This window comes from Megalops cyprinoides, chromosome 18 (assembly GCF_013368585.1).
Source record: "Megalops cyprinoides isolate fMegCyp1 chromosome 18, fMegCyp1.pri, whole genome shotgun sequence".
In the NCBI taxonomy this organism is placed as follows: domain Eukaryota; kingdom Metazoa; phylum Chordata; class Actinopteri; order Elopiformes; family Megalopidae; genus Megalops; species Megalops cyprinoides.
Window position 1 is genome coordinate 8607527 of NC_050600.1, and position 12404 is coordinate 8619930.

Below are 12404 nucleotides of genomic sequence, written 5' to 3' on the forward strand. Positions count from 1 at the left end.
GCTGAAACTTGGTCATTCAGCACTTGTATTATTGTGACTCCCTGTATGGCTTTTGCTTGTGTTGTACTCTGCCTCACTCATAATGAATAAAAGTAAATGCAAAACCAATTCAATAAACCAACAACTGAGTGATTAACATGTGTACCTACACAGGTACAAACTGTAAACCTGCCTGTGTGGAGGGTCTCCTGCACCTTGCACCTTCCAGCCATCCCACTGCACCCCCCCCCTCTCTCCTGGCACTGCTTCCCATAATTCCGTCTACTGAACATTACCATGGGTAGCCGTGGGTAACCAACATCGGCCAATGGCACGCGAGAGCCACACAGCCTGGGTGCCATGGTGACAGCAAGCACAGCTATGGTGATAAAAAAATTCAGAAAAAAAAACATGGTTTAAATACTCGAGAAACGGCATTAAAACTATACCTTTGACACGGTAGTGGGAGCCGGGGAATGAAAAAAGCCTCGTGACAGCATTACCATGGTGTAAATACAGAGACGGCGCTGAGCCCTGACGTTTGCACAGCGATACACGCACAGCTACACATGGGAGAAAGAGGGCCTGGGGGGACAGGACAGTGTGGCCGACCGCAGGGGGGGGCTTCAGATCGCAGGAGATCAAAGCGCTAATCAAAGGCCAATCTCGCAAGCAGGGAGGCAGTTAGTTACCGCAAATACACTGCGTTTCAGCTGTTCTTCCACCTCATGCTGCTTCACTCCAGCCTGTGTATTTACTGAGGAGGCGTCATTAGCCTGGGTCAACATACAACACAAACATCCCCTGCTGCTGGGGGTTTGTTCAGGGGAAGCTCAGGTAGGCCACCATACACATCCACTATACAGTGCCCGAGCATCCATTACTGCACTAAACATTCACCCTTTACAGTCCAGCATGTGCTGGGACAGCTGGTGCCTTCATCAATCCACTCTCTGTCTGCATAAGCAGAACAAACTCAGAATCCTGGGAGGAAGTGAGAAAGCTGTTCTTTTGCTGTAACTTTCCCGTGTCGTTGTACACAAAGTTTAGGTCAAACCTAAATTTCTTACTGTACAAAGAGATGTAAAAGTGAGTGTCTGAAACTTAGCTGGAACGCTTCAGAGGGTATCCAATAAAACAACCTCTCCCTTTGCTTTGCATCATTCTACGTACAGTGAGTGCTGAAAGCTCAGTCCATCTCTTAACCCCCAGCTTTCAAGCTCAAACGCTCCTCAAGCCACACCCCCCGCTCTCTGATTGGATTAGCCATTAATGTAAGGTGATGAAGATTCTACATGTTGAATATGGGGAGACCAAACCAGACTAGGTCCGCCCATGACCAGCTGGCACAGCACAGTGGGTTGATTTTCATCTAGTCGCACACAGCGAAGGCGTCTTAACAGCTGCCTGACCCACCTGTTTTCCACCACACAACTGCGCCACCCACCAACGCACCAGTGCACATAAAATCTGCAAACTACCACCACAGTACTGAAACATTTCTGTGTTCATAAATCCCGGCACGAACACCCAGGTGCACATACAATCTACACACCAACACAGAAGTGCTCATGAACTCTGGACTCAGCCTCAACAGGCTTCTACATCTCTGTCAGGCTATGCAAATGTTTACCTTTGAGGCAAAGGAAGCTCGGCTACTGCAAACTCAGCTGCAGGAAATACTGTACGTATATATATATACTGTACATATTTATAGAGACAGGAATGGCCCTCACTGTTTTAGGTTCACTGATTGTGTGGGTGTAAATCTGTTACACTGGCATTGCTATGCTTTTAAACTAGTGTCACAGGTCATTTGCCTTCGTAAACCCAGGAAACTTTCACCCTATTATTCTCCTAACTGTTCCTCAGGGCAGACTCCATATGCTGTACAAACTGTGACCAAGTCCCACCTTACATTGTCTGCACCAATCTACCGAGAGCTGCCAATCACAGCGATGGTTTCTGACATCTGTCTGTATTCCTATCAACCGAAGCGCATAAATTCCAGTGCCTGGCTACACCCTGCTGTGGTAGGACAGTGTAGCCAAGGGAATCGTTCACACCTTGGCGCTCCTTGCACCTCAAGCAAATATCACAATGCCTGTTTCACAATAATTTCACCTCAACTGAAGAGTCAGAAACTGAGTTGAGATTAGACGCGCTGGTGTGATGTGTTATGTGTAGGACTAGTCCCTCTCCTATCCCAATAGTCTTCATTCCCAAGGAGACCTGGACTCATGTCCCACCTCCTTCAGAGCCTCTATGTCTCCATGTACTGCGGTCTGGCTTTAAGTTTGCTTCAGAGCAGTGGAGGCCAAACGATGTTGAAAACTGCAACTCTACACCTCCCCCAGTGATGCCTCAACAAAAGATTACGCAACGTGTTGCACATCCGTGTTTCCTTTCACCGGGAGCTCTTCTCAACCTCACCCCCGTCTTTGAAGAAGAAGGGCGTTTACCTCGGACACAAAGAAGGCTAACAACAGTAAGCATTCGGGCAGGAACACTGTGGCGTAAGGAGACTGAACCAGGAACAGACCACACCAAACAGCTTTAGACTCACATACATGCCCTTCTACACCAAGGTTTTTAAATCCATAAAGTGCAGGGAAACTCCCAATCTGAAAACTATTACAACCCCTTCCAGGTTCACATTTAAATTACCTTCTTTACAGGTTCGATAGTTGTGGCAAAGCTGTCAGCAAAACGTTTGTACAAACGTATGTTTGTAGGACACAGCCAACAGCTTGTCCGTAAATCACCTAATGAAAGAAGGAAAACATGGATCTGGAAACTTAACAGGGACGCATTAGCCTGGTTGTCAGAAGCAACGCGACAGCCAAATTCTGAGACATCCTGCGGGACAGCAAATCTCAAATGAATGCTTTTTATCCTACGCATCTGAATCTGAATCACCATTCTTGAAAATATTTGTCTCTGGGTCTTGCAAAATAGCCGTGGCTTGTGATATAAGTTGTAAGGTGTCCCCACATCAACACCAAATAACCGACAGAAAGAGGAGTACCTTTTGGACCACGGTTTTACATATTTCGGGTATTTTAACGTGAAGCTACTTGTCATTTAAAGCAGACACCGAGGATGGAAACACTAAGATCAGATAGCATTGACTGCCACAGATCTCACATGTCCCACAGTTAAATAAGACACATTCACTTGCTCACTACCAGACAGATTAGGGTTTGACCCAACAGAGACCTCAGAGCAATGCTCAGCACATCTGTCACATTCCAGTGCAGACCGGTCACTTTAATGTTTAACCTGAGTATGTAAAAATACTAACCACGGAAAACCACAAACAGAAAATCTCTCAGGATATAAATGAACACATCACCCAGGAGGTCCTGGTACAAGGGGCTGAGGGGGGGGGGGGGGGGGCAAATTGGACTCTGCACTCAGCTGCACTCCTCTGGAACCTACAAAGGTCACACCGCAAGAACTATAAAGCTGTGGACCTCTGCTGGTGGAAAAAAATTCCACCACTGCCATATTATTTCAATCAATCTTACCAGGCTGGACAAACTTAAATTGGTGCAGTTAACTTTGTCGTTGGACACCTAGGCTGTGGCTTTGACCATAACAGTGTGAGTGACCATAAAAGACTGTCAAGAGGACCGTGCTGTGCAGATTCAATCAGGAGATAAGAAGTGTTAGGGTTAGGGTTAGGGTTAGGGTTGATCGTGAAACATCCTCCTACTCGCATCGTTCACAGCCAGCGCGATTCCAGAGCCTGACAAACAGACCTCCACGAAGCGCGGTTACGCACCCGCAAAGCACCAACAGCTCGGCACAGCTTCCCCCACGCCTGTGAGAGCATAAACACTGTCACACATGTCCGGGCTTGAGCTTAATGAGGATCCTTCGCTCTGGATTCCTCGCGGTAGCGTTCCCATGCTGTTGCAAGTGTCAGGAGGGCTGTCGATCACGCAGGCCTCGTTTTCTCGTTACAGGAGAGGACATGTTTCGGCACCGTCGCATTCTTTCTTTCCGCTTCCCACACCTTCAAACCCGACATCCCAAACCGTCGCCTCACGAGGGGTTAACCTCATGGTGACGTCACAGGACCATCCCTCTCTCACCACCCTGAGGTAGCTATTATTGTTTCATGCCACCCACCTGAGGACACAAATGAACATGCAGTAATCTCCATTCTACCCAGGAGTTATTCAGCCATTCGTAAGAAAAGCCTTCATTCACCAAAAATATGTTCTATATGAAGTGGTTCAGTTTTTCAAGGACAACCCCGTTATTACATTAAACTACTTCCTAACTGACTTTTCTGCAGCACAGCCAGAGACCTCCACTGCAGAAGAGTTGTGTCTCAGTATTGACATGAGAGACTCTAATGAAAGTAAAAGGGAGATCACAGCTTTTCAGCATCTCTCTCTCACAGAGAAAGCAGCATCAGCACACACCCTGTCTGTGCTGTACGATATTATGACCAGGGTTAAACTGACCAGTTTTCAGGGTTTCGTGACTTGAGTGGTGCTGGCATCCGCTCAGTCTCTGAAACGCCACATCAGCACGCTTGTGCAGCAGGGTTTTTTCAGCATGGATACACACTGTTTTCACAGCGCAGGCAGTTTAGCCTGCAGTCCTTTGCACCACGTGAATATAGAGCAGACAGACGTGACTGAGCAAATGAAGCAAGCGTACAGGTGTGTGTATAGGACCTTCTGGAACTCATGGAGAAAGGCTAGAAATTTACACACAATAACAAGAGTATGGACAATGGAGCAAGCCCTTACACGGATATCAGAGACATATCAGAGTCTAGCGAGAGGTGTGTGTGTGTGTGTGTGTGTGTGTGTGTTTGTGTGTGTGTGTGTGGTTTGTGTGTGGTTTGTGTGTGGTTTGTGTGTGGTTTGTGTGTGGTTTGTGTGTGGTTTGAGTGTGGTTTGTGTGTGGTTTGAGTGTGGTTTGTGTGTGTGTTCACAGTACCTGGTGAAAAAGCTGGCCAGCGGCCCAAGTCTCTTGTGCCGGCCTTCCTCCTGGGGCGTGGCCCCCGGGGGACGGCGGCGGGGGCTCCACAGGTCCCCGCAGTCAGCGGGGGACGAGAGGGTGACGTCGCAGAAGTGCGTGTCGTCCGTCTCCAGCGTGACGATGGCGCTGGAGTCGGAGGTGACCATGAAGTCCAGGATGTCCTCGTTGCTGACGGACAGCGTGGCGGAGAGCTCGGTGCTCAGGCTGGACACGCTGCAGACGGAGATGTCGTCGCTGCGGTTGAGGGCACTGCGTGCCCCGGGGCTGAACAGCCGCACCGAGTCGTAGCCGCTGCGCGGGAACGTCGACGACTTCCGCAGCCCGCCGTCGGGCGCGTCCAGCGGCAGCGTGGCGGGGCCGTCGCCAGGGCCCGGCCGGGCGTGGATGGGCTCCGGGTTGTTGATCTCCAGCGTGGGGATGCCCGAGTCCTGGGACGCCACGCTCTGCCGGTCCTCCTCGTGGCCCCGGCTAAAGTGCAAGGTAGGCTTGTAACTGGGGAGGGAGTGCGGCCGCCGCTCGCCGCCGCCCTGGTGGTTCTGGAGGAGGTCCGGGCCGGCCGTGGCCACGGGGGCGCCCTGCACCGGACCGGTGCCGTTCTCCATCAGCACCGCGCCGGACGCACCTGCGGGTACAAAGCGTGCTGTTAACAGCTCTGTGTTTCATTCATAAATGCAATTAAAAAAAGCACCGCTGCACAACACGAGGGAGGGAGGTACTGAAAGAGGCTGTGAAGAAGTAAAGGAGCAAAACACCAGCAAATGTGCAAATGTATGTGGGGTGGCGGTGTAGCGTAGTGGTTAATGAGCAGGGCTCCCAAAGGTTGCCGGTTCAATTCCCCACTGGGGCACTGCTGCTGTACCCTTGGGCAACAGACCTAACCCACAACTGCCTCGGTAAAAACACCCAGCTGTATAAATGGATAACAATGTAAAGAAAAAAAAAAAAAAAAACCATATGTAACTGATGTAAGATGCTCTGGAAAAGAGCGTTTGCTAAATGCCAATAATGTAATGCATTGTAATGTATAACGACAGCCGTTCAGTAGATGTCGGCAAGTTATGCTGACAAAGTATAACGAAATGGTTACATTGAAAAAGTTTCCATTGGCATCAGTCCGCAACAGCCCGTCCACAGTAAACCCCAATAAGACATTAAGATATGCAAACTGAATCTGGTTTGTTTTTGTCTGTACCTGTATGTTGACCATGAAACATTTAATGATTCAATGATGCTGGTGCTATTCTTTAAACAAATGTACTGTACCGTCTTTAGTTATAAACAGAATATTTAAAATTTACCAGTACCATCCATGCACGTGTTAAATGCTCGTTCAAATAAAACGGGTCTGAACACAGCACAAAACGCCTCTGTAAATTCTGATTATGCATGTTTTCATGTTTTCATGACTGCACCACCTGCTGCTTGCTCCTGGATCTGTAAAAGCAGTGTGAAATGAGCTAGATCAGAGTGAGAGGGTGACTCCGGGGCTTTCAACAGCACCAGAGAACCCCTTTCATCAGAAAATGACAGAAGCATGTTTTTCCACTGCATTTCCAGTCCAATTTGTTTCTCTTAAACACTTTCCACAAATCTACTGACATTAATATACATAGTATAATTTCAGTGAAGTAACAAAGCAACTATTGAGAACTTCCACAAAGTTCTTCCACGTACAACAAACGTTAAAACTGAATGAGCAATCACAGAAGTTGGTGAACAAATATTCGCTTCTCCTGGGTGCAAGGGTTTTACAGGAGCTGCAACCAGAAGTTTCAGGAAGTGAAATTCACACTCACTTTTTCCCTGAAATGACAGGGTAACAGCATCGGTAACAGCATCATGCTGAAAACATAGTTACATCCTGAAATGCCAAAGTGTTAAAATTCAAAAACTGAAATCCTATTTCCAAAGGTCAATTTTCGTAGTTGCCTTTTTCTGCAATCCATGAAAAGGAGGGGTTTTAGCCCTACTAACTACCTGACCTGCCACATCGGCTCAAATCATTTTATGCCACAAATGAACACAAATCCACACAAAAAATGTTAATTTATCCAACTGTACAAACACTGGAATTTCTTGGAAAAAATCTGCAATAATCAAGAGATAAAACATAACAAATGCAAAAGCTGCCTGCTAATTGTAACTGATAAAAAGACTTGAATTTTCAGATGTCAGAATGAAACTGACCACACGGTTCACTGAGCAAGCAGATTTCCCCCTATTTACACGTGTTGCAAACGACACAGGCCAATGCAAATGTGTCACATTTTAAAATGCCTTATTGCACTGATCAATATTCAAGCATACACTGAAATCATGATGTGAACTGGCTAATACAGCACGCCCTCGTTGACCCTGTGTGGAAGCGGCTCATGGACTTCGGGGGTTTTATCCAGAAGGCCAAGGGTGCAGTTTTAACCAGATCAACAGTGCATCATGTGCTTTTTGGACTCTGCACCATGGAAGGAACAAAAAAAAAAAAACAACTAGCACAAAAGGCCACCCGCGCACTCCCCAATCATGTGGCACTATAAATATCCATATCCACGCTCACTGTTATCACTACCTAGCGGAAAACTCACATCCGTTGTCATGACACCATGAGAGTAAAGGTAATCTATTGTGTGTTATTAATCAAATGGCCAAGCTGTTTATCAGTCCTGACCTTTGAGCAGCTAATACACATGCAGCCTTATATTTTAATAATTAGGCCTGTTATGTTGACAATAAATTGCATTTATCCAGCATCTACTAGAGTTCCTAAAGCACATCCTGTAAAAAAAAGTCAAATCTTGATAAAAAGGGATTAAAATGAATTTTTTGTTATTACAGGCAGGAACTCTGTAGATGCAAGAACATCAAAATACAATGCACCAAACTTCAAATTGTCACAGAGTGCAATCCTATGGTACTATAGTCCATCTTTCATGTTCTTTATTGCTTCAACGCAGGTTCTACATACAGCATCAACTATAACATATCTACACATGTCATAAAATATGACAGAAGCAGCACACGAGAAAATAACCTTCACTGACATACTGTACTGCAAGGCACCATGTCTGCACTGTCTGCACTGCACACACACGTCCCCTGCATCTAAGCACATGCATCCAGTGACACCTTACCTTTCTGGTAATACAACCCACTCAATCGATAAACAGCATCGGGAAAACGTGGATGGCAAATGCCTCTCTGCTTTGGCTGAGGCAATACCTGTCAAACGGAGATCTGGGGCCCACCATACGTCTCCCAACAACACACACAGCATCAGTAAGAACGCTGAAAATAGACGCCATGACAGGTAGAGAGGCAGAAGTGCACGTACCCGACGAGTGAGGTCTGCACACAGAGAGAACGGATTTGACTAGAGGATCTATGCTCTGTTCAGTGCTTCAGCAGCCTACTCTGGGGTCTCCCTGGGACCTCGCAAGCCTCAACCTGTTTCCTCTGTTTCCTCTATAACAGCAGCCATGTGCAAATCGACAGCAGCACCTCACATAGCTGAACCAGTCACACACACACACACACACACACACACACACACACACACACACACATATACATACACACACACACACACACACACACACACACACACACACATACACATACACATACACATACACATACACATACACATACACACACACACACATACACACACACACACACATACACACACACACACACACACATGCTCTCACACACTCAAAAATTGACATGTGCCAGCAGCCACACACATATGCACACATGCACACACATACTGTATGTGCACACACACGCACGCACACACACACTCACACGCACACACTCACACGCACACCAAATGCATATACACGTGCACACACGCACATCCATACAAACTATTTCTAACACAGAATTATTGGACCAGCATGTCCTCAATATAATGTGCTGGGGTTGAATTTATTTCTGCAAACAGAATCTGACAAGGGCCATGCATATTATGAATATTTCAATCTACTTCACAGGTAGTAAGAGTATTACCTGCGGCAAATGGCTGTGTTGAAACTTAATAGGTCCAATTTTCTGCAAATTAGCCCACAAGAAAGGAATACTACTACCATTTTCATATAAATATTTATATTGTAACTCTTTTACTAAAACATCCCTTGTGCAAAGGTTGCCGTTTTGAAAACAATCTTTTGCAAATCTGTGGAAGAGCCCAACACAGACAGACACATGCCTAAAATGTTTAAAACAGACGTGTCAGAAATGAGGAATGCTTTTTTTTCCAATTCAAACTACAATGCAAGAGGTCACCTAGGAGTCAATATAACCACCTGAGACCACACCTTGAACGAGATGCTTACCAACACAATTGCGGTGCATTGATTAAACCTAGGGCATGGGCAGGATTCTGCTTTAAACTATTTTGCAACATGCTGTGGTTTTACAATTAAGCACTGAAACAGGTTTCCCAATTTCATATTGAAACTTAAGAATTGAACAGAAACAAGAATTTCCAGTTCTGTAGTTACAGTAGAAACACAATAAGCCGGTTCTCTCATCGGAATAGCGCATTCAACCTTCTTTTTCACGTCTCTCACTTCACTGATTTTATTAGGTCTTTAGGTCTGTTTCTAAAACTCGGTTCAGCATTGTTCTGGATTCTCCAGTCCTCAGTTAATATTTATATTTCACTCCACCATGCAAACGGAGTGCAGAACCGCATAATCCTCTTTACAGTCTCAGCTGCTTTAAGAGGCCTCTGTTAGCTGGAACAATGGTGCTGCATTTCTTAAGTGTCATCTGTGAAATCTGAGGATCAAATGCTGAACCGAGGAGAGCGAGAGTACTTTTATTTGGGGGTAAGAAATTAGATCAGCTATGCATAAAACCGATATCATTTTATAAAATATTTACAAAGTCACTTTTGTAATTTCTCTACGGCTATTATTCTCTATGACTATTCACATGTGAACTAAATAGCTACATGTACTGCAGCTATGTTGATTGTTCAACAGCTAGGCTAACAGCAAAAAGTGACAACAACATCAAAATGAGGCTTAAAAGATTCCTGATGTGGTACGTAGTGTACCTTTAAATTTTGTCTTTACACACACACACACACACACAGAGGGAAACACCTGTTGCCTTCAACAGCAAAAACGCACGTGAAAAAAAAACATACGTACCTTCTTTACCTCCACATACCGCAGTCTTGTCTTTGGTACCGTCGGTTGTATGTGCCATACTGTTGAATCTACAGGTGGGCAGTGGACGCGGCAGGCTGCAGTTGACACTTCGATCGGTCCATGATGCACCGCTACCCACCGCAGTCGCCTTCGGTTTCAACGCGGCTTTGCCACATAAGGAAAAATCTCCGTTTAATACGCTTTTAGAAGAACACTGTACAACACATATACGGTATGCATCCCCCGAAACTGTGAGATCAAAAAATGAAGGGGACGAACATGCCATTCTGTGCATTAAACAAAGTAACACTCATACTACGAAGTTAGCCAGCGCTGTATCTACCTAGGAAGCCAGAGGGATAGGCAACTACATTAGCAAGCTAATTTAACGTTAGCTTGCTGAACTGATGGGTTTTTCATGTTTTGTCTACTTCATACTGAAAGCGAAACAGACACGTAAAAGACCACACACTTTACTTATGATGCTAAATCGGCAAAGAAAACAACACACTTTAAAAGTAAAAAAACATCCGATGAAATGACACAGATGAGAAGCTATAGCTACCTGTTCCATCGCTTCCGCCGCCATTTTAAAACAAACGTAGCTAGCCACCGTCCCAGGCAATCGAGCCAAGAAACGCTCGACATCGATGGGTTCACCTGTCGGAAGGAAAGGCGTGAATAATCGCCTTAGGCATAAGGATCTACTTCTAGTAAACAAATGTACATAGAAATGAAAGTATGGAAAGTACTTTTCAGCTGATGGCAATCGGTTCGCGCAGTTATTCTGTCTTCTTTGTGCTGACTCGTTAGCAGTATATTCATTGGCGATAGAGCAAAGGAGAAGAACAGAAGGAGGAAGTTAACTTGCAAAAGACAGTTTGTAGGAGCTGCCGGCTTCTGTAGCGTAGGTAGCTGGTTTGAAAATGTGCTTCACTGGGTGCGTTTGTAAAGAGTTTCTAAGCTTTCTTCTCCAATTTAGCTCATTCTTTGCAGGAATTGCTGTTATACATTGCTTAAAACTTATAAGCGATATTAATACTAGCCCACGTTAATACTCAGACCAATTGTAGAAATTACCCACACGGATGCCAACGGTGTGTAGTGTTGTCAGTCAAGAGGAAAGTAAGACCACCTTTGCTGTGATCTTTAGGCTAGTAGCAGGTGGTTTCATGCGGAGAGGAATTTTTTTGAACATTGCCTAGCTACATTGTTCTTATGCCCGACATACGTAAACGTAGAGCGCATATGTCACTCCATTTGAGTAAGATGATCGGTCTCTAAATGTCACGTTATTTCGCTAGTAGACTTCCTGGAATGAACTCACAGTCCATTAGGTGTAGAGTACACACCGCGGTCCCCAATTAGGTACACTGCGTCCCCTACGATATTCTGGTCAAACACCCCACTTTCTCTGTGTGATTGACCTAAACTTTAAAACACTAAGTAAACTATTAATAACTTCCTCATTTATGCACCGAACATGCCATTTATTATCAAGTCTAACAAGTCAGTAACATACGACTACACTCGTTGGGCTGGCTGCCGAGTACCCAGACATGTTCGTGTTGACTCAATATTTGGAAATGTCTCAAGTATTGCTCCCTCTAATGTCAGCTTTAAAGTCAAATTTGTCTAGATTGCAACACACATAATGAAACACCTCATAAAGAAAGCTAGGAAAATGATACCTTTTAACCTCTGGGCCATGGGACAAGCCTGTTCAAATTGCAAATCCTTTGAAAACAATATTGGTAGTATGACCAAGTAAAATTTAAGTGCAGGTTTACTCCAAAATTGTTTTACAATTACTGAAAATCCATGACTTTTTAAGAGAATGAGTGAGAGTGACCATTGTTACCATCAAAGGCAGAAAGTAGTCACCCATCCATTGTCCAATTGTTGTTAAAATACATAACACTTCAACAGATTTCCCATATCTGAGCTGTGAAAATAAAGTTGTAGATTAAGACATACAAATATGCATACTGCCAGAGTACACAGCATTTTCTAAATTGATTTAACTGTATATGGTGAATGAATGATGAGGAAGGACACAAGCTAAGTTGGTTTATTCCTTTATTAGTTGTTAAGAAACTCCACAATGAAACAAAATAATTTACTCTGGGTGTACATGAAATTGGAACAATACAACCACTTGAAACAGGGCCGGGGGTGGGATGGGAAGGTGTTGCCGAGAAAGAACGGAGAAATAAGGAGAAATCTGGTTTTCAGTGCTGGATATGCCATGTTCTTCAGACC

At 45.0% G+C, this 12404-nt stretch overlaps 1 protein-coding gene and 1 long non-coding RNA gene across 2 annotated transcripts in view; one reads left to right on the forward strand and one right to left on the reverse strand.

Annotated features, from left to right (window-relative positions):
* tbc1d14 (TBC1 domain family, member 14) overlaps positions 1 to 10720 on the reverse strand; it is a 42337-nt gene extending 31617 nt beyond the window's left edge. Inside the window, exons 1-3 of the mRNA XM_036551939.1 lie at positions 10708 to 10720; positions 10143 to 10307; positions 4942 to 5605 (exon numbers count right to left, since the gene is read on the reverse strand). Of these exons, the coding sequence (XP_036407832.1) occupies positions 4942 to 5605; positions 10143 to 10200 (722 nt within the window). The 5' untranslated portion in view covers positions 10201 to 10307; positions 10708 to 10720. The remainder of the gene's footprint in view (positions 1 to 4941; positions 5606 to 10142; positions 10308 to 10707) is intronic.
* The window catches only part of LOC118793687, a 19506-nt gene continuing 7102 nt past the window's right edge, over positions 1 to 12404 (forward strand). Inside the window, exons 1-2 of the long non-coding RNA XR_005005663.1 lie at positions 1 to 11; positions 909 to 911. This is a non-coding gene — a long non-coding RNA (uncharacterized LOC118793687). The remainder of the gene's footprint in view (positions 12 to 908; positions 912 to 12404) is intronic.